This window comes from Marmota flaviventris, chromosome 8, assembly GCF_047511675.1.
Source record: "Marmota flaviventris isolate mMarFla1 chromosome 8, mMarFla1.hap1, whole genome shotgun sequence".
In the NCBI taxonomy this organism is placed as follows: domain Eukaryota; kingdom Metazoa; phylum Chordata; class Mammalia; order Rodentia; family Sciuridae; genus Marmota; species Marmota flaviventris.
The window spans coordinates 7,040,390-7,068,051 of record NC_092505.1 but is presented as its reverse complement, the minus strand read 5'-3'; the positions used below and the strand labels follow the sequence as shown (position 1 = coordinate 7,068,051).

Here is a 27,662-nt window from a genome sequence, read left to right as displayed (position 1 = left end):
GACACAAACAAGCACTCAATACGTATTTATGTTACAGACATGCATCTGATGGCACAAATTTTAAATGTACCCTTAACTCAAATCCAGGAGTTTGCATTCTGGGCCCCTCAGGACAAACAGGAGGAAAGACACAATTGACCTTTGCAAATTACAGCATCAATGCTTCTCTGAAGGATTATATCAACGTGTTTTTTTTTTTTTTTTTTTAATCTGCTAAACAGTAATGCAGTACTTTATTTATTCTATTAATAATAAATATTTGAAAACAATATTAATTAAAATTTACTTAAGAGAAGAATAACTTTTATTTTTTTACATTTCAATATTGAGCAATAATAAGAAAAAATAAATAATTATGGTCAAAATTATTCTGTCAAAAAACATGCTTGATATTAGCATCTTTATATGCAACTCAGTTTTTGTTGTAAAGTTCTTTGGTTGCAAGAAAGAACATTTGGTTTACTTCACTAATAGAAATATCTCTTAATGCTGGGATGGCCTCTGCTTGGTATTTCTTCTGCTGTTGATTTTTAGCATAGTTATCTAAAAGAAAAAAAAAAAAAGTTCTGTTTATTTCTCCTGTAGTTTTTGTGGCTGATGGAGACCCACCACAGTTCACCAGGTTGATGTTTGGAAAATGACAAATAACCTGCTCAAAATAATGAAGTAACTACTTAATTCTCTCCTTAAAAGAAGTGCCCCAGTAAAACAAAAATGTAATTAGCAAAGTATTTTTCTCATTTCTAATTCAGAAAAAAATTAATATCTCATTCAACTGTACAATGATGATTAAAGTTCCATTTCACAATTCTGACAGGGACAGAATTATACCCAGGCCTTAAAGATGTAGTTAAATCAACACTGCAAAAATCCATTAAATCTTTTGGTATAAATATTCATAAAAAATTAACAATTTCCTCTCTTTGTACAAGTTGCCTATCTGCTATAATTCCAGTCAAGAATGCAGGGAATATAGTAGGTTATCAGGAAAAAACTAAAAATAACATTAATTTTTCAAGATACATTGCATAGATTCATGAATAAAGGTTTTACAATGTACAAAAAAAATCATACCAGGGAACTTAAAAAATACTTCCCAGAATCTAAGAAAGCTCACAAATCAGTATACCTACTTTTAGACTTGAAAGGAAAGAACCTGAAACAAAACAAAACAAAATAAAACCCCCGAGAACATATGGCTCTTCTATCCACTTGTTAGAGATGTGGTGTACACAACAATTTGAGGAGGATGCATACCCCAAATTCCCTAGTGAATAAGGTCTTATACCTACTTGCCATCCCTTGAGCAACAGTGACTATTTAGGATAAAAGAAGTTTCTCTCAGGTGAAGTTACTGAGGAACATACTTTATATACTTGTACATTGCACAGGAAAATATACCTGTTAGTTGGTGGTATAATTCATCAGAACTGATTTAATCTATGACTATAACTAGTGCATATTCATCATAACTTAGTACCTCAATGTAAACATTTCCTTTTGTATTGCTTTGTACTTATTTCTCATAGATGATGATGATGATTACTATTATTTCTGGTACTGGGGATTGAACCCAGGGGCACTTAACTACTGAGCTACATTCCCAGCCCCTTTTTATAGAGACAGGATCTTGCTAAGTTGCTTAGGGCCTCACTAAATTGCTGAAGCTGGCTTTGATCCTCTTGCCTCAGCCTCCTGAGCTGCTGGGATTACAGGTGTGTACCACCACACTGGGCTCCTAGATTCTTTTTATTGATCCAATATGTCTTGAAGCATATTCTTAATTGCTTTTCTGATTAAAATTCTAAAACCCCACTCCTCCATTCCCCTAGCACTTTTCTTTTATATAAATTTACCTGTGATTGTATGAATGGAGTTGAGTGGAGAAGTACTCATCATGTTAATTCCAAATAAGAGTACATAACCAATTCCTATAGTAATAAGGAGGTATACAGGTAGTGCGACTGCCCAATATCTGTGGAAGAGAATATTAATGTACATGATAGATATCTTAAAAGTTATAATTCTCAAGAGTCATGACAAAACATACCAATTTTTATATTCAATTTTTAAAAATATTTTTTTACTTGTAGATGGTCACAATACCTTCATTTATTTATTTTTATATGGTGCCAATTATCAAACCCAGTGCCTCACACATGCTAGGCAAGCCCTCTACCACTGAGCCACAACCCACCCCTACCCCCTTTTTTTTGGTGCTGGGGATTGAACCTAGGACACACCAGGCAAGCACTCTCAACTGAGCTATATCCCCAGCCCTATATTTCATTTTAATTAAATATAATTTATAGTAATAAATGTACATGACACTCAAATAACTCTATAAGGGTTATAATAGAAAGCTGCAGTCTCCTGTTCCATCCATCCTGACCCTGAAATCCCAATCCCCAAAAAGGACACCTTTTAACACCTGAGCTATTTCTTCTGGTACTTCTTCATTTCTACATAACATGTTCATATTAATTTCTTGATTTTTTTTCAGACATTTTCTCTAGACTTCCTAATTTGGAGATGAGGAACCTAACTCTTCCTATTCTCTTCTATACCTATGTCACAATTTCTGGTTATCACTAGTTATTAAGAACTATTGTGATTACATAAATAATGTTTGTAACCGAGAACCTTAGAATATCACTATCACATATTTTCTTATGTATTATTATTTTTTAAATTAGTAATTACATCATTTTGAATGTATACTTGGTTTTCCATCTACCTATCAATATTCCAGCCCCAAATTCTAATATGCCTTTAAATTTACCTCTCTACACAGGTAAGCACATTGCATGTCCTATCTTGGCATATTTTACTGAGGCATTATTGCTTTAATAATTTCCTTCATTTTTTTTTCCTTTCTGGAACTTCTAGTGGTTAAATTTTTTGCCCTGAATATTTTCCATTTCTCTGACTTTTTATTCTACCTTCTAGAGATTAACTTTTATCTTCCAACCTTTTCAATTAAAAATTTAATTTTGGCTATCATAATTGCCAAGTATGATAACTTCTTAAACATTCCCTTTATAGAGCATACTGTTGATTTCATAATTGTAATCTTTTCTTATCTTTGAGGATTTTTTTAATTTAAAAGTTTTCTTCTGTATCCAGCATTACCTCAATTTCCCTTTTTTCTTTTGTTTTTGTACTCCGGTTAGAAGCTTTCTTTCAATATCTAATAACTTATACCAGTCCAAGTGCTAACAAACTAACTGAAGCACAGTGGGCAAGGATGGCCAACTAGTCAGCCTCCCTCTAAAAGACCTGACTGCTTTACTGGGGTCCTCCAAATAGCAGAAATTATAGGTTTTTTTCTTTCACACTGGTCAGCTTCCTGAGGAAGGTACCTCTCACTTTTTTCTAGAAGAAGAGGATGGTATAAGCCTGGGAGCCCCTGGAAGTTGCTAGGAGAGGGGGTGTGCCTTATCATTCAGCCATGCAGATGTTCAATTATTCTGGCTTGCAGTAGGTGCCTCATTTCCCACACTCAGATCTAAGGCCCCCCAGACTAGCAACTTTCAGCCTTTCCACAGGGTAAAATGATTTTCTACAAGGGAGGGTAGGGACAGTCTCCCAGTTATGAAGACTAAACAAGGTAGGACTAAGGATAGAATGCTCTTTAAATATTTTTTTCTGTCCAAACCAGAATTACTATGTTAAAGAGGTACCTATACCTCCAATTTCTGAACCACTGTAGCATTCAAGGGCACAAATGTTCTTGATGGCTTCCCTATTCTAGCCATATGAAAAAAATAAACTCCCCTATCTCAATTTATACAAAATTTTGTTGATACCTCTTATCTGTTATTCTTTCTTTCTATGGGTTTATACCTCTAAAATATGTTTTTTTCCCCCTAGGGTTCATGGTAGGAAGATTTTGAAAGTAAATGGGGATAAATGTGTGCTCACACTACCATCTTTAATTTAGAGTTTTATTAATCATAATCTTTAAAGTTTTATTTATATATGTCCATCTATGGATTTTTAAAAGAATAATGAAAAGATCTGGATAGTTTAAGGAGTAACATAATCCTTTAAAACAGCATTAGTTTTACTCTTAACAAATATTAAACTTACTTTTGAGGCCAATAGGTTAAGCCTAAGGAGTTTAGCCAAGATTCAGGAATAAAAGCCCACATAAGATAAAGTACTGTAGAAGAAAATAAAAAAGAGAAAAAGTTAAGTAGGGCATGTATTCAATCTAAAAAGTTTCAGGTACAAAAAAGCTCCTCTGAAGTACCCCTGATTCGTCAGAAATGATTCCCCCTTGCTCCTCATTTATACCATTCTTATATTACTTATCATAAGTACCTTATTAGTAATTTTTTAAAATATATTTTTTAGTTTTAGGTGGACACAATATCTTTATTTATTTTTATATCATGCTGAAGATCAAACCTAGTGTCTTCTATGTGCAAGGCGAACACTCTACCACTGAGCCACAACCCCAGCTCTTTATTAGTAATTTTTTATTATCTTAACTCTCATAGTATATTAAGCAATTCAGGGTATAAATCATGCCTTAGCAATTACTGTACTTTTTACCGTACCTAATTCTTTGCTTTATGTATTCTAGATAGTCAGTACTTCATCTCCACAGGGTTGACGTAATTATAGACATTTACTTATTGAAAGGGGTATTTATCTACTCTAGTTCTGATCTGCTACGTGTTAGGCTTCTGGTTGGGTACAACTTCCTCTCCCTCAATCCTAAGTCTCTGCAGCACCCTTTATGTTCTTCTGTGTAATAGCAATAGCTCTGAGTGCTCACTGTGGAGTAGGCAAAATTCCATATGTATTATTTCAGTTAATCCTCAAGACAACCCCAAAGTATGTGTGCAATTTCTACAGATGAGGAAATGGGATTTAGAAAGATTATATCATTTGTTTGAGGAAAGTTGCAGAGTCAAATTTCAAACTACCTTTATCAGTGATGATAGATTTTTTTTTTTTTTTGGAGAAATATGTATTATAGAAGTCTCTATGTCAGGAGTGAGTTATAATGAACCATAAAGAGATGGTTTCTACCCTCCCAGAGCTTAAAATCTTGTGAACAGGACAGTAAATTGATCTTTTCACTACACTGTGATGAATGCTAATGAATGAGTAATAAGAGATGACACAGGAGCATATTAGAAGGACCTCCTTTCATTCCTTATCATCTTTCCCTTTGCTTTTCTTTTTCTTTTTGTAGTACCATGACTTGAACACCAGGTGTGCCACCACTAAGCTACATTCCCTAGTCCATTTTTTTAAAAATAATTTTTTTAGTTGCAGATGGACACAATACCTTTATTTCATTTGCTTATTTTTATATGGTGCTGAGAATTGAACCCAGTGCCTCACATGTGCCAGGTGAGTGCTATACCATTGAGCCACAACCAGAGTTCCCCTGTCCTTTTTTAAATTTTGTGACAGGATCTTGCTAAATGGATCAGGCTGGCCTAGATCTTGCAATCCTCCTGCCTCAGCCTCTGGAGTCTCTGGGATTACAGACATTCCCACTGTACTTGGCTCCCCCTTGCTAAAATATTTCCTCATAGTACAAGTTATAATCTGGCATTGTATTATGTTTTACTTATTTACTTTGTCTGTCAGCTAGCTCCTCCCACTAGAAAGCAAAAAATTTTTGCTCCTCCCTGGCCTGTAACAAGTAAGCACTCAATTTTTTAAAATTACTTTCTGGTTGTGGGCATCATGGAATTTAGGCCTTAAAGGCATTTCTTTTATTTATTTATATAGTTTCTAATCCTTGAAATATTTTTTTTTTTTTTTTTTGAACTCAGGGGCACTCAACCAGGGAGCCACATCCCCACCCCTATTTTGTATTTTATTTAGAGACAGGGTCTCACTGAGTTGCTTAGTGCTTTGCTGTTTGCTGAGGCTTTGAACTTGCTATACTCATCTCAGCCTCCCAAGCACTGGGATTACAGATGTGAGCTACTGCGATCCACAATTCTTGAAATACTATTTGAATAGACATTTACAAAAAAGATACCAGGGCTAATATTTATTATATTCTTATTGTACCTTTGCATTATGTGCGTTACAGTTTATTACCCCAGTTAATACTCACAACCGTCATAAGAGGCAACAGAGTGAAATCTGTCAATATGTCTGGGTTCAAATTCTAGCTCTATCATCTCCTAGTGACCTTGGGCAAATTACTTAAACTCCAGTATTCTCATTTTTAAAACAAGGACAACAATAACAGTACTACCCACAGGACTGTTTTATACATAACAAGCATTCAATAACCATCATTATTAATATCCTTTTACAGATAAGGAAACTGATCCCAGAGCAAACAGCAAATCTGTGGAGGAGTCAGAACTGAACCCAGTTATAACTTCTCCACAGACTCTATAGGCAACAGCTCCGACATTAGGTTATTTGTTTTCAATTAGGGTTCAGAAGTATCACCACTCCTCCATTTCCTGGTTTTCACCAAATTCCAGAAAGTTGGACTGGGGGTATTCATAATTGCCTCGTAATCCCCAAATCCTTCTGGGAAGAAAGTTGGGTCTTGTTGTGTGAACCTCCGCATGTTAGAACCTCAGTTTCCTTACCTATAAAATGGGACATGAGGGGATTAAGTGAGATTCAGGATGTTGTGGCCATTTCTTTCAATCTGACCTCTCTAGCCAAGTTCTCTTCCCTCCCCAGCTCCTGCAGGCAGCCCTGGAGCCATCCCAAACTCACTTCCAAACCCTCTCATGCCTTTATTCCAGGCCCATGCCACCATCTTCCTCCCCTCCTATTTATTCTCAAATACAAGTGCCAGGGGGATGGTCCCTGGAGGAAGCCAACTCTGAATTCCCCTTGATTTCAACAGATCTGTTCTGCCACCCAAGGACCCACCACAATGGCGCTCACCAGGAGTTTAGGGACCCGGTTTACTTTTGGCCACGGCGCAGAGCTGGCCTACAGAGCACTGCGCAAGCCCGACTGCCTTCGGGTTTTCTTGGACAGGGACGTAGCTTCTGTGTGCACACTCTAAGCAAGTGCATTATTTCCTGGTCCTTGGACACCAGAGAAAGCCCCTGGCCATCCTTCAGGAAAGTACTTACTGAAGCCAAACTGGGAGCTTAAGAAAAGAACAAAGCCATAAATCGCTCTTTCTGGCAATGGCGACGGTGAATTTTCCACCATTTTCCCTGTGGCTTTGGACAATCTGTGGAGAAGGAACACAGTCGTCAGTGGTCACGCCCCTCCACCATGGGTCTGTCAACACCTCAGCGCTCCGCCAGGGCACGGCCACAGCGGAGCCGACCCGCCGTCCCGAGCACGGCCGCGGAAGCGCGCCCCCGCGGGCACGCGCGCCCCCGCAGCGGGGGCGCCGGCCTGCGAGCCCGGCCTCACTGCGGTCAGGGGCGCTCGAGGACGCCCCACCGCCCTGGGCCCTGACCCTTCCAGGGGGCTTAATTCAGTTCCTCTCCCGAGGACAGGCGGCGGAGGCCCTCGGCCCGGGGTCCCACTCCGCCCACCTGCCCCTCCCGACCACACGGCCACCTCTGCGCCCACTTCTCTGCGCAAGCGCCGACCGGGGAGCCGCAGTGGGGGAGGAAAAGAGGAACTCGAGGGAAAGGCCGGGGGCGACGGCGCCCCCCGCCCGAGCGCAGGCGCACCGCGACCCTCGCGGGGAGGGAGCTAGCGAGCGTGGTGGCCGCCCGGCTGGCGGCCGCAGAGGGGTGGGCGGTGCAACGAGACTGCGCATGTGCGCTGCCAGCCCACGTGACGCGCCTGCAGCCTGCGCCGTCGCCTGCTACCGCCCGCCATCCGGCTGACGTGGAGGGCCGGAGGCGGCGGCGGCGGCGGCCCGCGTCCGAGGCTCGCGGGCTGCGGGCCCGGGTGAGTGCACAGCCAGCGCGCGGCAGGGCTCCCGGATGTGTCACCTTGTCCCGTCGCAGTCGAGATGCCCCGGGAGCTGGGCCCTCCACACCCCCTCCGTGGGTGTGTGGTGAGTGTGGGTGTGTGCGCGTCGCCCCGCATCCCTTGCAGAGGTGCCTGCTGTGTGTGCGTGGGCCGGTGCCCGGCGCTGGGGGGTGTGGCCGCTTCTGTCTGTCCCGGTGGGTGTGTCCCCTTTGTCCGCCCCCTTCGCGAGCTTGGGCCTAGGGTGCCTGTGCGACGTGGGGGCGGCCACTGTGTGCGCATCCCCTTGCAGCCCCGCGCCCCGGTCTCGGTTCGTGCGTGGGTGACACCTGCTAGGCGCGCGTGCACGCGCCCGTGGGTCTCCTCCTGGTCCCCTTTGTGTAGGTGGCCAGTTTTCTGGGAGGCGGCGTGGGCGCTCACGGCCTCGGTGGGTGGCCTCCCTTTTGTCACTGTTTCCTCTGGGGCGCGCGTCCCCAGCGCGCGTGGCCGCTCCTGCTGCGGTCGCGACCCTCGCCTGGCGCATCCCCCGCGGAAGTGTGCGTCTTCGCGTGGGTGCGGCATAGGGCCTGTCGCGTGCATGATCTCGTGTGCGGGGATGCGTTCGCGAGTGTTCGTGAGCGCGCTCGCGCGCGCCCTTGCATGTCTGCGTTCTTCGCGTTCTAGACACCTGTGTGGGGAGAAGGGCAGCCAGTCCAGAGCCGGCCCCGTGCGCAGGGGATTGACCAGGGAGGGGGACGCCACCCCAGCGCTCCCGCTCCGCGGTTCCTTCGCTGAGCCTCCTCCTTCCCCAGAACGCCAACGCGAAGGGGGAGGGCATCCAAGGGTCTGGCGGCCACCTGCTCTGCAGTGTCGGCGACGTCATTTTGGCCAGTGGAGCCATACTGTTCTGGGGACAGAATAGGAGACCTATTAGGGGGAAAAATTGATCAGAGACATGGGTGAATGGAATGGTACCAGTGAGTTGTTCCTTTTCCAGAGGCGCCCTAGATTCCGAAAGCACTTAAGATGCCAGCTCCTTCCAAAATATGTGCCCCTGCCAGCCGGCAATTGCGTAGTAGCTATCCCTGGACGTTCTCGATGTGGCGTTCACATAAATGTCTTTCTGTTCTGCCCAACGGTGAGGGAAACGAGGTAGAAATCTTAATTCCTCCCCTTGGGAGGAGTAAAATCACAGTTTGCTTATGATTACAGTCCTAGTTAGGACACCTTTTGTTGAAAGAAATTTGTATTTTATCATCAGGATAGTGGAATTTATTATAAGGACATACGGGAAAAGAAACTTCAAATCCATTAGGGACCCACCTACTACTACTATTATTCGTTCCTGCTTTGCGCTCAAGGGCTGCTGTTTGGTGTGTCTCTGTTCTGCGCAGTTTCCTATTCTTGACTAATTTTCCATTCTTTTTAATTTGTGGAGCATTTTGAATATAAATGGAGATCTAATCGATGATTTAGATTTTACAGTTGTAATTGTTTTGCCAGATTTACTTCAAATCTTTTTTGTAAAAAAATAAAATTCAAAGATTGTGGAGGTACTTTCAGTTCCTCCCCCTCCTTACCTAGAGATAGCCACTGTGTTTAGGTTTGTGTAAATCATTTCTTTGCATATTTTATACTTTGCTCACGGTGAATCTACAAACATACATTGTGTTGTTGGATTTTAAACTAATGATATTAAACTACGTGTGTCTTTTTGCAACTTGCTTTTTTTCACCCAGTATCACATTTAGAGATTTCTATATGAATAAATTGAATGATCAGTTATGAATAATCTTTGGTGAATTCATTTTAATTCCTGGTATAGAATTACATTGTATGAATATACCATAATTTATACATTCCCCTATTGATGGACTATGAAGTTGTTTCCAGTTTTTGACTCTTTAAAAACAGTCCTGCAATAAATATCTTTGTACCTGTCTGCTGTGCACACATTTGGAAGTTTCTCTAGGAAGTATATCTGTGTAGTAGATTTGCTGGGTAGAAGTATGTGCATCTTCAATTTAAACAGATATTACAGAAGCTCTCAAAGCGGTTTTACCAATTTTCACTGTTGGTATTGAGTGAAAACACCCATTTCCTCATATCCTTGCTAACACTATGTCATTATACTACATTTTTTTGTCTTCTCTTTACTGACCAGCTTTCTTATGACTAGCTTGCTGTTGCATTTGCTTGCAGTCATCTAGGCTTTTGCCTTAGCCCTGTGTCAACCTATGAGTTCCTGTCTCAAGTTAATTAGCTCAATCTTTAATGCATTTGATCCTCAAAATTAATTTCAATGAACATTTATTATGTACCTAATATTGCGATGGTTGATGTAAAGATAGGATTTCCATGATATGTTATATGTATCTCTCAAGTGGCAGGTGAGGGGAATTAATTAAAGCATTTTTTTTTATAAGATGAATGTTTAAAAAAATCTTTTCTCTTTATTTTAATGTAATATTTGATATATTGAAAATGTGTAACATATGCAAGCTGTGAAGCAAAACAATAAAATGAACACCTGTGAATCGACCAGTTAATCCAAGAATCAAAATAACCAATATTGAATGTGTTCACCCAAAAGGTGATTATCTTGAATTGTGTGTTATTCTTTGCATTTAAAAAATACTTTTTATCAGATTTGTAAATATCCCTCAACAATGTATTGTATGTTTTCTGTGTTTGGAGAAAAAAAAAAAGAAAGGAATTACTGGGTGTAGTCTTTGGGAACATGTTTATTTCATCCAATGTTACATTTCTAAGGGTCACTGATATTGAGAATGGATGTAAGTCCTTAATTTTTACTGCTGTGTAATATTCCACAGGTGAATATAACACAGCTTATGCATTCTCCTATTGGTGGGTGTTCTGGTTGTTGAGGTTTTGTTACTTTGAAGAGTCTTGTATATACAGAGTTGAAAGAATTTCTTTTAATTTTTATCCTGGGGTATATGATTTTCCAAGTAGTATATGGGAACAGGAGATGTTAATGAATTTCTAGATCATTAAATTCTGTATGTGATCTTTCTTGAAACTGTTAATGCCTGAGGCCAATAATAGAGTCCTGCTGGTTCAACTTTCACACCTTCCCTTTCATCACAGTAGTGTTTTACATAAAACAAACCACATACCTACAAGGAAGAACTAGGGAATAGCCCCAAGTAGGAAAACTCTGGAAAACAAAGAGGTAATTTAAAATACAGTGTATAGCATTGGGGAAAGCCATCTTTAATTCAGGCAACACCTCTCCATTATTTCAAGAGATGCATGTCCAATAAAATTTCACTTTTCTATTTAATTATCAGTATATATAGCTATTTTGATTTACTGTATGGTCATTAATAATTATGCATTTAAAAGAAACATTCATTTTAGTTTAAAATGCTACTATAATACTCTATAAATTAATCATTTGCAATTATTTAAGCTTGATGCCAAAATTTTTTAGATGTTGCTGTAAAATGTGAATGATTTTTCAAAAGCATTTTTGGTGGTTTATGAGAGGGAAAAGAAAAATAGCAAACGTAAGCTGTTTGCTAGAAGTGGAATTGCTGGGTCAAAGGGTGTGTGAATATTCAACTTTACGAATGATTCCAGGGTTTGAAGTGGTTGTACCAGTTTATATTTTGGCCAAAAGATTTTTCAACTTAGATATTTTCATCAGCAGTGTGTAAGTTGATGTGTATCCTCTCCAATACTTATGTTAGATATCCTAATATTTGCCACTGGAATGGGTATGATATGATACATCGTTGTGGTTTTAATTTGCATTTGTTTGATTGTTGAGTTTGAACATCTCTTCATATATTTATGAACCATTTATATTTTCCTTTTATGAAATACCTGGTTATGTCTTTTTATCCATTTTTTTTCCTATTGAGTTGTCTTATAAAACTGGTAACAGATCTTTTATTGATTATATACATTGTAAATATCTTCTTCCAGTTTTTGGCCAGTCTTTTTACTCTTCATGGTATATTTCATTCACTCTTTCTTAATTTTAATGTTCAGTAACTGAAAACCTTCCTTGTTCTGGGTTTATAAAGACATTCTCCTGTGTTTCTTTCTAGAAGTTTTAAAATGACACTTTTCACATTTAAATTCATAATCCATCTGAAATTGATTTTTCCTTTTTTGGAATCATGTTAGTGATTCACATTCATTTTATCCCTTCACATGGTTCCAGCCCCTCAGTCACTAGTGATCTGCTGTACTATTTCTTTTATGTTTGGCTTCTATGTGCATGATGGGTCTGTTTCTGGTTTGCCTTTCTGCATCACTTGTCACCTGTTCTGTATCATTTGCAATCTTTTTCTGTGTTGATACTCATACTGTCTTAATCAACAATGCTATCAATTTTACCAGAAATTTTGATATCTGGGGAGGACTTGAGTCTCAGCTGTTTTTGGACATTTGGATTCTTTAAGGATCAGTTTGTTACATGAGACATGAAAAACCCTTTGGGACTTAATTGAAATTCATTGAGTAAGTTCTAGGGAGAATTAAAACCCTGAGGATTTTGAGAATATAGTATTTTTATTTATTTAGGTTTTCAGTGTCTTTTAATACAGTTTTATAATTTTCTTTATAGAGATTATTCACTTTTTAAATGCTGATCCAATGTTTTAAATTGTTGTTGGTATTATAAGTGCCAGTATTTAAGAATCTATTTAAAAATTTTTTAACAGATACAACATTTTTTATACCTTTATTTTTATTTATTCATTTTTATGTGGTGCCGAGGATCGAACCCAGTGCCTCCTCGCACATGCTAGGCAAGCGCTCTACCACTGAGCCACAACTACAGCCCCAAGAATCTATTTTCTGACAATTATTAGTAAGTAGCAATTTAATGTTTTTAATATTGCTTTTTAGTTATCTACTTGATAAACTTCTAATATTTCTAATATATTTCCTGGGATTCCATTTTTATGTGAATAATTATATCATTTGCAAATGGTGACAGTTATTTGCTCTTTTATTTATTAATGTTCTAGCACACTTTTAGATCTATGTTCAATGGAGGTGATTATGGTTATTCATTAGAAGTGAGTCATTATAATGGGCTTACAGATCTTATTCCCAATTTTAAAGAGAGTGTTCTCCCATAAAGAATAACATTTTGCTATGAGCTTTTGTAGACATCTTTGAATGTGTCCAGGAAATCTGCATTTTGTCATATGTTTTTCAGCATCTGTTGAGAAATATCTCGTTTTTATTTTTCCTTTTTTCCCCCTGTAATCTGTTATAAATATAATGAATTTCAATTTATGGGTTTGAAAATTCTTTATTCTTGAGATAAATCCAAACTGGTATTGATGGATTATCTGTTTATGAACTCCTGGATTGAATTTGCTAATATTTTCTTCAGAGTTTTTGAATCTTTTTATAAATAGAATTCTCTTTTTCTTTATTGACTACTTGATTCTGGTATTTAGTTTATACTGAACTTATGTATTGAATCAGCAAGTAGTTCCTCTTTTTTCAGTTGTCTGAGAGAGTTTGGATTGGTCTGATTTGTTTCTTAAAAAAATTGGTGAAACCTATTTGAAAATGACCTAAATTTAGTATTTTCTTTGTGGAAGCTGAGTAGTCATTAGCAGTTGAATGGTAGTAGGAGTGTTTAGGTTCTCTATTTATTTTAGTTTTAGAAATTTGTCCTTTCATTAGCATGTTTAAAGTTTATTGGCATCAAGTTAATAATATTTTAATACCCCTTTCCATCTTTTCTTTATTTGGATGTTCCCTTTTCTCATTTTGAATATTATTTATGTCTGACTTCTCTCTCTGTCTCTATTTCTCTCTTTTTCTCTCTCTTTTATTATTGCCAAACTTTGTCTGTTTTATTAATCTTCACAAAGGACTAACTTTTTTACGGGGGCAAGGGGGCTGCTAGGGATTGAACCCAGGACCTTGTGCATGCTGATTTCCCCCTTTTATTTATGATTTCCTTCCCTTTCTTTTCTTTTTCTAACTTAAATTGCAAGTTTTAACATCAGTTTTAGCCATTTTTGTTTTCTAGTATAAGCATGTAATGCTATAAATTTTCTTGAAATTCATTATTTTCTTCATCTAAGTTTCTAATGCTTTCATTAATTTTCAGAAATTAAGTTCTTATAAAAAGTTCAATTTTTATTTTTTTTGGCTTACTATTTAGAAATGCTTTTTGTTTGTTTGTTTGTTTGTTTTGTCTTGGTACTGGGGATTGAACCCAAGGGGCTTAACTACTGAGCCACATCCCCAGCCATTTTTTATATTTTATTTAGAAACAGTCTTTCTGAGTTGCTTAGGGCCTCGATAAATTGCTGAGGCTGGCCTTGAACTCACTATCCTGCTGCCTTAGCTTTCCCAGCCACTGGGATTACAGGCATGTGCCACCGCACCTGGCATGTTTTATCTTTTCAAATGTATCTGCATTAACTTCTTCATTGTTTTAATTTTCAGGTGTATCTACGTTAATTTTTTTTTCACCTATGTTGTTAGAGAATGTGTTCTTGTTATTCTTTCATTCTTATTTTTATGACCTTATCCAGAGTGAATTCTATAATTTTCCTGTAATCATTAAAGATAAGAAATTGTGTTGTTCTGTCTTTATTAGTTTTTATCATATCATTAATTGAGAGGAGTATGTTGGAATCTTCTGTTACCTTCTAATAGACTTTTTATACTTCTAACAGTTTTTGTTTTTATGTATTTTATTAGCTGCATACAAGCTTAATATTTTCTCTTAACATATCTACTCTGTTGCGATCCTCTCTATTCCTAATTTTGCTTTTTTTGACTTAGAGTCTTTGGTGGTAATTTATCTAGAATGTGCTTTTCATTTGATTTTCACTTTTTTCATATTGCTGGTCTTATCTTTCAGGCCCATCAGACAATCAGTGTCTTTTAATTGGTAGGATTAGAAGTTCCTTTAGTTCAAGACTCTTGATTGGTGGTCAACTCAGTTTTTATTTAAAACTATTTTTTAACCCTTTTCTTAAGAGAATGTGGGAGAATATTATGCAAAGTCTGCTGCTAGTTTTATTTATGCTTTTTATTTATTTATTTTTTTATTGGTTGTTCAAAACATTACAAAGCTCATGATATATCATCTTTCATACATTTGACTCAATTGGGTTATGAACTCCCATTTTTATCCCGAATACAAATTGCAGAATCACATCGGTTACACACTCACATTTTTACATAATGGCATATTAGTGACTGTTGTATTCTGCTACTTTTCCTATCCCCTTATGCTTTTTTTTTTTGAAGAAAATATTTTTTTCTTATAGCTGCATTGGATTTTGTCTTTGATTTATATCATTTTATTTCTAAGTTTAGATGGAAATTAATTTTTTTATTCTATTTTGGATACTTGATGTTTATTCTGAATGTTGTCTTTCATGAGATCTAGAAGATTCTGGAGCCTTGTATTCTTTAAGTATTGCCTCTTTTTTATTTGGACTGTTCTCCCCTTCTGGAGTTTTAACTGGCTATATGTATGTGTAACTGTTTCTAGATCACTTACTCTTCCCCCATCATACTTTTCATCTTATTTCTCCTTAGTAAAATTTTTAGTGCTGGGTAATTTCATCCTTCTTATTGTCTAGTTTGCCATTTTTCTCTTAGGTGTGCCTAATTTTCTCTCTAATCCCCCATTTTTTTCACTTTTAACAATTATATTTTTAATTTCTCAAAGTTCAGCTTGGTTATTTTTCATATATACCCAGTCATTCATTGTAGTCTCATGTTGCTTGCTCATTTTTGTAGTTATTCACAGACTGTGTCTGGAAATCTCAATGTTTCTATCCTTAGGGGATCCAAATTTATTGCTTTTTCCCCCATCTGTTGTCTGCCCCTCATGGTGGCTTGTTATTTCCAGGGCTTGGTGATCCCCTATTATAAACTCTAATCTATTTGGTAGAAATTTGTGAGAGTCTTGAGAGTCTAACTGGAAGTTACTTTTCTTTCTGAAAGCATTTGTATTAGCTCTGGTTGGGAGACAGGAGTTTAATTTGACCCACTTTTCAGTTCTGACGTTTTGCTTCCGGTCTAGGGTTTACTGTCCTGAGAGAGTCTCCTGAAATATATTTCTGTGAGCAGAAAGTACTTAAAAGTATTTAAAAAAAATCCAAGATCTGCTTTTCTACTACTTACTGCTTTTGGTTGCCAAGTTCCTGTCTAAAAGTTTGCTGCTTTTTGGGGGGAGAGGGTCTCCTGAAATGTATTTCCATGAGCTGAAAGTACTTAAAAGTATTTTTAAAAAATCCAAGATCTGCTTTTCTTGCATTGGTAGTGTCCTTCAGAATCTAGTTCATCATAACTGATGTGATCAGAAGTGTATTTTAAGATTAATTTTAGTAATATATTTAGCTTGTATTAGAAAACTTTTGTTGTATCAAACATAGTATTTCTTTATGTTATCAATTTTCTATTGAAATAAATTTGTTTAAAAGGCTGTGTTATTCTGAAGGGAGATATTAAATAAATAATAGTATAGGTGGCAAGCAGACTGCACAGTGTATCCTCTGGACCCATAGTGACCTTACAGAGATGAACCTGTTGGGATCAAACAGTATAAGAACTGTGTCAGGAGTGGGCAGGGTGCTCTAGGCTTGTAGAGTAGAAGTGCAAAAATAAACTTGGTACTGTGGAAAATGCTTCCTAGAATTGAGTGTCAAGGATTGGTAGGCACTAGGTAGTCACAGAGTAAGGTTTGTTTAGGAATGATGAGCAGTTGGGTATGACTAGCTTCCATGTTATATGTCATGAAGTGACTGGAGATAGAAACAGGAAGAAATAGGATCACATGAAACCTATGCTTATAGTAAGGAGGTTGGACTTTATTCTGATAATGAAGGAAAGCTGTTGAATGATTTTCTGCTGTAATATTATATGATCAGTGTTTTAGAGGATACCAGGTTTGATAGTAAACCACAGTTAGGAGATCATTTATGCATTTTTGAGAGGAATAAAGGTAAAAGTACAACTAAGGCAGTGGCACTGGACATGAAGAGGTATGTGTGTGCTAAATTTAGATCTTGGGGAAGAAGAAATTGAGGATTTAGTGGTCAGTTGGATAGAAATGTTGAGGAAAATGGGGAGTCTAGATTGACCCCCAGATTTTTGGTTTGAGTAACCATGTGGCATGTAGAGCAATTAACTGATAAATAGCATACAGAAAGAGGAAAGAACTTGGTTTCATTTGCTTTTTTTTTTTTTTTTTTTTTTGAGGAAAAAGTTGTTTGTTTTTCAACTTACTGAAACTTACTGAGGGGCTTGTGGGACATCTTGGTTAAGATCCAATAGCAATTGGCACAGAGGGTCTAGAAGTTAAGAGAAGGATTTGGGATTTTGGCATTTGGCAGTTTGGAAGCCATTGTTTTCCTACAGTACCATATGAGATAATTTTAAATGGTACATGGATAAGCACTTGAAATTTTTTAATAGTTAGGATTTTATGTGTGTAAAAAACATAACTTGTGGATCAAACCTATGACATCATGGACATTATCACTTAGGCCAAGTTGAGTACAATGAAAGGAAAATATTAGTAAAAATACATGTGATATATGGAAATGGCAACAATCATGGTGAAGCTATGCAAATAAAGTTCAGAAAGTGCTGTTTTAAGCCCTGGGTATGGTGGATAAGGTCACCAAGGAAAGAGTAAGAGTGAGAAGAAAAGAGAGTTGACATTTGGGTGGCGGGGAATGGAGAAGAAGAGCCCATGAAGGAGACTGAGGAAGAGCAGCCAGACGAATAGGAGGAGAACCAGAAGATGGTCTTTGGAGTCCAAATGAAGAGTTCTGAGAAGGAGGAAGTGGTCTTCAGCGTCAAGTAAGTTGTAAGCTGAAAAGTCCTCTTTGGATTTAGCAATTAAGGTAGACCATTTAGTTGGAAGCATCCAAACAGTAGTTTAAAAAAATTAATATTAGTGTTAATAATAGCTGGTATTTATAGCATTTCCTACATGCTCAGTACTCTTCAAAGCACTTTATACATATTAACAAATCAATTGGGTAGGTAGTATCATTATCTCCACTTGATATGATATGAGGAAACGGAAGCCCAGAGAAGTAAAGAAACTTGCCCAAGGTGACACATCAAAGAAATGGGTGAGTCAGGGCTCAAGCCCAGGCATTCTGGCCCCAGAGTCCATGCTCTTAACCATTTTGCCACATTGCCTCTCTAGTTAAAACAAAATAGAAAAATAAAACATGCCAATATTATAATTACAGTACAATTGGTGCTGTTTGTGGTATCATGAGATCTGCCAGGCTTAAATGACCAGCGTCATGGCTGAGTCAGCCAGTGGTTTTGTAATCTGTGCCATGATGGCGATATGTGGGCTATGACAGTTCTTGGCTCTTTCTGTATTTATAACAAAAACATTTGTAAGAAAAGTGAATTAAAAAGTATATATATTTCTTGAGATAACATTTATCTCATTTTATGTGCCTTACTTTGGGTACTATGATGTCTATTTTTTTATGGCCATTGTTCACTTTTATAGTTAAATTCTTTAAACTTTGGAAATATTGTTCATGCAGAATAGGACAAGTTCCAGACATTATAGATAGCCGGTCTATTTATAGAAGATCACTAATGACTTTATTGAAAACAATTTCCCTTGAATGGTAGAAATGGAAACCAAATTGTAGGAACTGAAAATGAGTAAGAATGGAGGATTTGAATAGGAGAAAAATGAAGAAAAGTTCTTGATGAAGTTGAATGGCTGTAAGAGGAGACAGAAGATGCTAGCTGTAATGACCCTTGATGTGGTCAGAGGGAAGTTGAGTGAGTGAAGGAATTAAAAAGTGTTTTAGACATGGACAGTGGTCTCAAGTTGTGGCCCTGAAAAGGAATAGTCTGGTGAGGTAAACAGTGAAATTCAAGGCTAGGGTGTTGTCTCAATGGGCCTTGATATGGTTGGAATAAGTGATGGAATTTGGAGGAGGAGAAGAGAGGAGGGGAGCTAGTTGCCAGTGTCCTTAAACATGACAGTGCCAAGAGGTAAATAGCTGGCAATGACAAGGAAAATTGGATGTAAAATATAGTGTTTGAGAAAAGAGACTTTGGAATCAGAAGGCTGAGTGTGGATTTTTTTCTAGATTGGTGACCTTGATCAGATTACTTAATTTTACTGAGACTATTTTCCCATTTTTATAGTGGAGATGTTGGCATGTGGGGCTACTAAGAATTGTTATGAGAGTGAGATGATGGCTTGTAAAGCACTTAGTGCAGTATTTTGACACATTGTACAAAGAGTTTGCTAGGAAGCCTGTTACTGTTCTTCACTTTAGATATTGCAAGGTTTTAATACACTAAATTGGATATAATAAGAAGGATTTATTAAAGAAATATTTCAAGGACTGATGGTGGTCTTGCTTAGAAAAAAAGAAGCTTTACTAGTTCTAATCATAATGGGATAATAGTGAAAGTGAAAAGGTGTAAGAAATGGTGTTAATCATGGTGCTGGTGATGGTAGAAAAAGAAAGCCTTTATTTGGGCAAGAGCTAGAAGTAGTAAAATGAATTTTTCAGTGATATTTAGTGTAGCTGTTCTGAGAGCTCTAAAAATCCTCATTATTGAACTTTTTTTTCCAGGGGAAAAAAACACAAAACCTTAGTCTAAAACTCTGGCCCTAGTTTCCCTTTTCTCCCATTGAAATAAATATTTTTAAAACATGTCTCTTGGTAATGTGAGGTTTTTTTCCTCCTTTGTAGTCTAGCAGTGCTCTGTGTTGTGGTAGTTGGGAGACTATTAGAAGAAGGTGTAGTTACAAGATGGCACGTCTGGATGTGGACATCCATTCATGTCTGAAGGTCTGGAAGAGATTTGAAAGACTCACCCTGGACCACTCCGGTCCTGCCCCTTTGTCCAAGATGGAGAGACGCTGAGAGACACATAGGGGAGTATGAGCACTGATAGGAAACTGTTTCTCAGTGGTAAGGATTTAGTTCAGGCCAGGAAATTGAGAATGTAGCATTTCATGTATGGTAAAACATGGGATGCAGTAAAAGCAGGTGGAGTAAGAGTGCAGCAGTGGGAAGATGCCTTTCTATTTTGAGCAGTCATTTGAGGCTTACTGTATGCTAGGCACATACAAAGTAAATAACAGTGCCCTTATCTTCCATCTAAGGGATACATGTAAACAGTTAAGTTCAGAGTAGTGATGGTGAATATCTGAGTCTGAGGAAAGGAAGAAGCAGATAAAACTATTGGGAGAGAATGGGGGGAGAATCACAGAATGGGGACAAAAATCAGTGTTCTGATTGGAGTTCCTTGAAGCATAGGTTTTAAGTATTTTTCAGTTATACTATAGAAGCCAGGAAGAATGCTGCTCATGTCATCTCAAATGATTTAATTACTGAATTGGATGTATGTTATTTCCTTAGGATTGTGTGCCATGGACAATTTTACTGAGGGAGACTTCACTGTGGCGGATTATGCATTGTTGGAAGATAGCCCTTACGAAGATGATTGTGTCTTTGCTCCTGAATATACGACGGATGACTATGTTCGTGTGACTCAGCTTTACTGTGATGGAGTGGTAAGTAGGTTTGTTAAATTTTTGTTTTTTACATGGTATATCCTAAAGGCTTTCTGATTTAGGGCATTTGAGTAAAGATTTTGTATGTGTGTGTGTGGCTATGGGTTTTTATAAGAAGGAACACATGCTTTTGAAGAGGTTATTCTTCAAAAGAAATAAGCAGTGCCTCAACAATAAGAATAGATTTCAGAGAATAAATGAAGGCATGAGGTGGCTTTCTGAGAATTAGAAAAACTCTTGAATAGAGTTGTAGAAAGAAACTCAGGAAACATGAAAAAGGCCTTAAATTAAGACTCACTGGCTACAGATATATTCAAAGCATATAAGTAAATGTATATTAGATTTTTTTCAGTTTAGTTCTGCTAATCCATTGATTGAAAGTCAAAAAGTATACTTGTGTATTTTACTAGTTGCAAATCAAAATAATTTTCTTTTTTTTTTTTAGGGTATGAAGTATAAAGATTATGCCCAAAGCGAGAAACATTTAGGTGAGCATGTTGACATATTAACGTTAATTTATTGATGGACCACAAATGGAGGTGATTTATCTAGTCATATCAACAAATCAGATTTATATGTCTTCTTAAAAATAAATTCTTACTATTTTTTTTTTTCCTGGAAACCAAAATCTTTCTTTGTAAATTGAGTTTTAGCCAACACTTAAATATTCTTAACATCTAGCAGTTTAAAACATTAATTCATTTCTTGTCTTCTCATATCCATTTTTACCTTTTCTGTATAGCAGTGTTGATTCATTAAAAATCAGGGCACAAATATTAATTTTAAACTTTTTTATTTTAATTAAGAATTTGACATCTGCAATATATGGTGTAGTAAACCACTTTCTGTCCTGCAAGATTACTGTGATGCCATTAAAATATATATCTTCTGGCCACTTCTTTTTCAACATCAGCACAGTTCTGTAATATCACGATTACATCCCTGTGTGGAGACCACGTAAGTCACTATATGTTATTCTTTTTGGATGAGCGGTGATAAGCATATTGCACAGTGCTAAGGAATGCCAAATACAATGGAAGGCTTATACCTCATTCTTTTTTTTTTTTTTGGTGGTACTGTGGGTTGAACTCAGGGTCTCCCCCGTGCTTGACAAGCTACACCTTCAACCCTTTTTTAAAAATTTTATTTTGAGATGCAGTCTAGCCAAACAAAGTTTAAGCTGCCCTTAAACTTGAAATCCTCCTGCCTCACCATCTGGAATAGCTAGGATTTTAGGCATATGCCACCACACTTGGCTTACTCTTCATTCTTATGTGCTGTTCAGTTTTGCTTTTGTTTAACAGGTAGAAAAAGTAAATTCTTAGAATTTGAATATGAAAGAAAATTTATAACATTATAATGAAATAATTCTGAATAGTATTAGATGGTAGACTTGAAGTTAAGTCAGGAAAAATTAAAATAGTTTTATAAAAGTCAGTGGTATAGAACTGAGAGAGAGAGGATATATGGTTTGGTCCATTTAATAAACTTCTTATGTTACCTAGAGTGGAGAAAAGAACTGAATTTTTTTGTCAGATAGCTTGTAATATAAGCATAAAATTCAGTGAATTTGTATATATGAGAATGTAATCTTTCCAAAAATAAATTTGTCTTTAAACAGTTCTCGTGCCTCTGAGATAAGTTTGAAGAAATTACAATATCTTGAGTTGATGGAAGATATTGTGGATTTGGCAAAGAAAGTTGCGGTAAGTGGTAGAATGTGGCCCCGTCTCCAAAGAATGTAAATTTAGAGTGTCAGTTGTTAACTGTTAACTGCTATAAACTGTGTTACCAGTTTATAGCAGTTAACAGATAAGCTTTTTAGTTTTCTTTACCTGAGATTATTCTGCTGTCAGAATGTGCGTGGTATGGAAGTGATAACGTTGATGACCAATGTCCTGGTTCTGCCATGCCATAATGGACCAGGACAGCTTCTTGATATTAAAGGAGAGAAATTAGAATTTGTCACAAATGAAAGGGGGCCCTGGTTCATAGAAACTTTAATCACAGGTTCTAAAAGTAAACGAACTCCGTCTTTTGACATAAAAACATACCATTATTGACAAATACTTTGCCTTTGGGATAAAATTTATCAGGATAGATTTGAGGAGGTGTCTTTGTACTATGGTGATTCTCTCTCTCTCTCTTTTGGGGGTGGGGGATTAAACTCAGGGGCACTCAACCACTGAGCTACATCCCCAGCCTGTTTTGTATTTTATTTAGGGTTTCACTGAGTTGCTTAGTACCTCGCTTTTGCTGAGGCTTGCTTTGAACTCGTGATCCTTCTGCCTTGGCCTCCTCTCTCTTTTAAAAAGCCATTTGATAATTTTTCTTATTTCAGTTGGTTATGGAGCCAGGTGTTATACTTGTTTTTATTCTGACTGTGAACTTAAATTTAGAAAGCATTCTGGTGTTTATTTCTGCTGATAACTCATTGCAGTAACATACCAGCCAATGTGCCTTGTTAGGAAACCTAGGTCTAATGAACTTTAAAAATCTACACATCTAAAATTTACACAAAATCAGTTTATTACTAGAGCCTTTTGGAAGACTTTTGATGAATTCTTGTTTTAGAGCTCTTAAGGGGTAAATTGATCATGTAAGTGCTTGTGGAAAATATACTACTATGTAATACAGTTACACATCATTTAATGATTGGGGTACATTCTGAGGAATGCACCATCAAATGGTTTTGTTGTCTTCGTATCATATAGTATACTTACACAGACCCAGATGGTGTAGATTAGTCACTGGATGTGGCCTCTTAATGCAATTAAGAGACAAATCGAACACAAGTTGTGACTGCTGCTGACATATGGCATGCTACTTTACAGTGAAGTTTTTTTTTTTTTTTATTTCAATAAGTAGCAGTACACTCTAAAATAACAGTTACATAAACCAGTAATGTAGTTGTTTAATATCATTATCAAGTGTTATACATATATATAATTATCTGTACTATAATATATTTGGTAGTACAGTAAGTTTTATATCAGCATCACATAAGCTTGTGAGCAGTACATTTTATTGTGGTATGTATGATGTCACCATAGCTACAATGTCATTAGGTAATAATAATCTTAAACTCTGTTATAATCTTTGGGACCAATGTCCCATTTGGCTCATCATTGATGGAAAATGTCATTATGCAACACAAGACTATTCCTAAAATGGAGATTTTTTTTTCTATTACAAAATCCAAGAATAAGGAAAAAATGCTTTTTTTGTTCTTTTTTTTTATTTTGCAGAATGATTCATTCCTTATCGAAGGCTTATTGAGAATTGGTTATAAAATAGAAAATGTAAGTGTTAAATGTGGAAACCCAGCTCACCCACTGAATAAATGGCAGTCACATCACTGCCCATTTTCCCATGTATTGAGACCATATATTCAAAGTTATATGTAATATTTGGTAGTATGGTTTCTATATTTTACTCAGGTAATCTCATTTTGCAGGTTTGCCTCATTACAATTTTTTACCCATATATGTTACAAGTTTTTTTCTTCTCTTTTAGATTGTTTTCCTAGCATATATTCCCCCAAATGAAATTATTAGGTCCCCAGTATGAATATTTTTAATGTATAATTACTAGGTAATCCTCAGATGCAGTGATAAACCAAATTTTAATGGTACTGGTGATAGAAATGTCTTCATGTTTCCTTTAAGCCTTATACCAGCAGTGGCAACTCAGCTATTTAATTTCTGAGGTTATTTCATACATTAAAAGAACAAACATTTCTGTTAACTCTTGACCCTTCATGAGAATCATTGCTCTGAGCATCCATTTGCCTAGCCATAGTCTTGATTATCTCATAATAATTCTTTTTGCCACAGACTATGTAAAATATGTAGTCCCTGTGGAGAACTTTAATCTATATCTTTAACCTTAGGGTAAAGAGGGAAGTCCTAGTCTAATTGAGATTTGAGACTTCTTTTCTACCTTGTAAATTTGTACTCTCCTACTGCAAAGGACAGCCTTTGACCAGGTTGTAGACCTCAGCTTTTAGGTCTGTAATCATTGCAAAAGCATTTTGAACTCTGAGGGTAGCCCCAGGTCACCCAAAGATGGAACACGTGAGTCCACAGTTTCTGTTAACTTGTATGTTGTAGTCCAGTTATCCTCTATTGTGTGATGGAGTAATGAAAATACATAAGTTTTGTATAAAGGTTTGAAATACTGATTAAGATAAATATATAATGTCACAGAATACTTGAGTATCATTCTTCTTTTCTCTTTTTGAAACAGAAAATTTTGGCAATGGAAGAAGCTTTAAATTGGGTAAAATACACAGGCGATACAACAATTCTACCTAAATTAGGATTAATTGACAATTGTTGGTCTATGTTAAGTATTTTCTTCACTGAATGTAAGTATAAGTTCTTTAAATTGTTAACTCAGTTTTTAAAGGTATTATTTGGGAAAATGGAATATATAATTATATGATTTCTCATTTATTCTAGCAGCATTTAAAAAATATTTTTCTTTATAGTGTTTTTTTTCTGTATATGAAATAAAAGAACTTTATTTTTTTATTTCCTTTATTTATTTATTTATTTTTATTCTTTTTAATAGTGACAGTAGAGTATATTTTGACATATTATTCATACCTGGAGTATAACTTGAATAAGAGAACTTAAACCTTACAGTTAGTTTTATCCTGTTTTTTACCATTCAGATTATTGTGGCATCATACTTTAAAAATCCTATCTAATAGTTTTCATAAGTTATAATATGTAATACTCAAATAAAGAGCTCAGAACTGGGCCCATGTCTTTTCATTCATATGAGAAAATAACAGAAGCTAAAATTATGATTTTCATTTTCTTGATAAATCTGCTATTCTTTTATGTATGGAGAAATAGCCTTACATATTTCTCTAGTTTTCTGAAATGTTTTTCTTCCTTCCTTTCTTTCTTTCTTTTTTTTTTTTTTTCCTGTGGTGCTGGGGATTGAATCCAGGGCCTTGTGCATGTTGACCAAGTCCTCCGCCACTAAGCTATGTCCCCAGCCCTGAAATGATTTTCTTTAAAGCATTTGAATATCAGCAGTAAATTTTTTAGAGTATACTTTATAGGAATCTTGACACAGAAAATGTTTTGACTCTTTAGTTGATGATAATCCATAATCTGCAATCTCCATTGTGAAGAGGGAAGATTTGTCTATTGACTTAAATAATAGAGAGGAATTAAATAAAGACAGCTCTTTCTATTAGGCTCACTAGATAGTGGGATGTATTATACTGATAGAGGTTATTCTCTTCATTGTTTTGAAAGCCTCTGATTCTGGACCAGGTTTTAGGGTAGAGGTGGAGAACCAATATCATGTATTGCCACTATTGTGGGCCCATTTCTGATTCTCTCATAATAGCCCTGTGGGGTGGCTGTTATTCTCTCTTTTTTTGCGGGGGTACTGATGATTGAACTCACAGGCCCGACCAGTGAGCCACATCCCCAGCCCTGTTTTTTTTTTTTTTGTATTTTTATTTTTTAGAGATAAGGTCTGTGTTGCTTAGTGTCTTTGATTTTGCTGAGGCTTGCTTTGAACTTGTGATCCTCCTGTCTCAGCCTCCAGAGCCGCTGGGATTATAGGTGTGCACACCATGCCCAGCCTATTATTCTCAATTGTAGAAGTGAACAATCTAAGACTTACGAGGTTAAGAGAGATTTCTACAGTCTAGTAAGTAGTAGAACTTAGATAAGAAGTCAGGTCTCTGACCTCAAAGCTCATGTTTTCCTCCAGCAACCTTGTTCTGTCCCTTAGTACTACTTTATTTGGTGACCTTCCCAGTTCCTTCTTGAATCTTAAATTTTAGGTATTCCTTTCATCCTAGAAATTAATGTTTTGCTAGAAGCATAACTGTTAGTCTGTTGCAATAAAAAAATTTACTATATTTTAAAAAATCCTTTTTATATAATAGCTTAAAATGTAGAAAATGAGGCCTGATAAACTTTTCACAGTTTGGCTATCTAACTGTGTTTAAATTAGTTTATTTTATAAGAATATTTTTATAAGGATTTTTGTAAGAATAGTATTTCAAACTTCTTTTTGTTAACATTTCTTTTTTTGAAGAGTCTACTATTCATTTTAAATACTCACTTATTATATTGAATACAGTTTATTTATTTGTGGTGCTGAGGATTGAACCCAGGGCCTTGTTCATGTGAGACAAGCACTCTACCAGCTGAGCTCTATCCCCAACCCTATATTGAATACATTTTGAAAAATATTCTCTAGGGTTTTATTTTTATACAATTTTATTGAACATTGTACCTGGTGTACTGTAGATATTTGATAATATTTGTTCAATTGACTTGAGTAATTATGAGACCTATTTTGAATATGTTATGACAAAAGTATTTGTTATAACTATAGTAACATAGTGTAATAATAAGTGGTTTTCTTTAATTGTTAATAAAAAGAGATTAGGTTTACTGCAAGCATCTGTTTTATGCAACATTTTATACGTTTTATAAGTTGTTTATTTCTAAAATATTTAATACACATGAAAGATTATAAGAAACAGGGTATTTAGAAAATATAATAAACTTTATGAATTCACCTACTTAACCTAAGAATTAGAATTTTGTGAGTACCAGTTTTTTTTAACAAATATTCTCTCTCATTCTCTCCTAAAAATAAAACTTAGACAAGTATCACATAACTAAAGTTGTAACGGAAAACTGCAATTTACTTGAAGAATTTAAAACCCAAAATTGTGCGGAGTGTATGGAGGTGAGGATAAATATTTATCTGTAAATATATATTAAGAGTTGCTTGTTGGGGGAGCTGTGGCTGTGGCTCAGTGGTAGAGTACTTGCCTAGCACTTGTGAGGCACTGGGTACGATCCTCAGCACCACATAAAATAAATAAATAAAATAAAGGTATTATGTCTGTCTGCAACTAAAAAATATATTTTTTAAAAAAGAAAGAGTTCATTTTTGGGATAGAGTTGTGGCTCAGTGTTGGAGCACTTGCCTAGCATATGTGAGTCATTGAATTTGATTCTCAGCACTGCATGTGAATAAATAAAATAAAGATCCATCAACAACTTAAAAAAAATAGATTTGCTTGTTAGAACTTTTAACAGTCAGAGGAAGTTCATTAAAAAACCTGATGAAGGTGGGGATGTGGCTCTGTGGTTGAGTACCCCTTGGTTCAATCCCTGGTACCAAAAAAAAACAAAACAAAAACCTGTTGACAGTATCTAAGGAACTACTTACTGTAAGATTTAATAATACGTTT

The 27,662-nt window shown here is 36.5% G+C and overlaps 2 protein-coding genes across 12 annotated transcripts in view; one reads left to right on the top strand and one right to left on the bottom strand.

Annotated features, from left to right (window-relative positions):
* Positions 1 to 275: 275 nt before the first annotated feature.
* Pigp (phosphatidylinositol glycan anchor biosynthesis class P) lies at positions 276 to 7,707 on the bottom strand. Of its 3 annotated transcripts, none has more exons than XM_027929041.3 (5): positions 7,503 to 7,707; positions 7,086 to 7,189; positions 4,093 to 4,165; positions 1,857 to 1,975; positions 276 to 543 (listed from the first exon to the last, which is right to left on the bottom strand). In XM_027929041.3, exons 2-5 carry the CDS (start codon positions 7,165 to 7,167, stop codon positions 413 to 415), a joined length of 405 nt encoding a protein of 134 aa, XP_027784842.1. In that variant the 5' UTR covers positions 7,168 to 7,189; positions 7,503 to 7,707; the 3' UTR covers positions 276 to 412. The 3 variants fall into 3 exon arrangements, with proteins under 3 accessions (XP_027784842.1, XP_027784840.1, XP_027784841.1); XM_027929039.3 differs by having other exon boundaries at positions 7,528 to 7,612; XM_027929040.3 differs by having other exon boundaries at positions 7,540 to 7,563.
* A 67-nt stretch (positions 7,708 to 7,774) lies between these two features.
* The window catches only part of Ttc3 (tetratricopeptide repeat domain 3), a 117,598-nt gene continuing 97,710 nt past the window's right edge, over positions 7,775 to 27,662 (top strand). Inside the window, exons 1-9 of one of the 9 annotated variants that reach the window (XM_071615038.1) lie at positions 7,926 to 7,975; positions 12,619 to 12,712; positions 20,262 to 20,416; positions 20,862 to 20,904; positions 21,223 to 21,373; positions 22,038 to 22,122; positions 23,665 to 23,718; positions 24,665 to 24,785; positions 27,066 to 27,151. In XM_071615038.1, the coding sequence (XP_071471139.1) occupies positions 20,273 to 20,416; positions 20,862 to 20,904; positions 21,223 to 21,373; positions 22,038 to 22,122; positions 23,665 to 23,718; positions 24,665 to 24,785; positions 27,066 to 27,151 (684 nt within the window). In that variant the 5' untranslated portion in view covers positions 7,926 to 7,975; positions 12,619 to 12,712; positions 20,262 to 20,272. Of the gene's footprint in view, positions 7,867 to 7,892; positions 7,976 to 12,549; positions 12,713 to 15,188; positions 17,701 to 20,261; positions 20,417 to 20,861; positions 20,905 to 21,222; positions 21,374 to 22,037; positions 22,123 to 23,664; positions 23,719 to 24,664; positions 24,786 to 27,065; positions 27,152 to 27,662 lie in introns of those variants that run through there. The other 8 variants (XM_071615039.1, XM_071615036.1, XM_071615037.1 and 5 more) reach the window with 8 other exon arrangements.

Coding starts and splice junctions, on each gene's coding strand:
- Pigp (XM_027929041.3), bottom strand. CDS start 7,167: ATGGTGGAAAATTCACCGTCGCCATTGCCAGAAAGAGCGATTTATGGC. Junction 4,166..7,085: donor AAGCTCCCAGTTTGGCTTCA/GTAAGTACTTTC, acceptor TTTCTTCTACAG/TACTTTATCTTATGTGGGCT. Junction 1,976..4,092: donor TTAACCTATTGGCCTCAAAA/GTAAGTTTAATA, acceptor TCTCTTCCACAG/ATATTGGGCAGTCGCACTAC.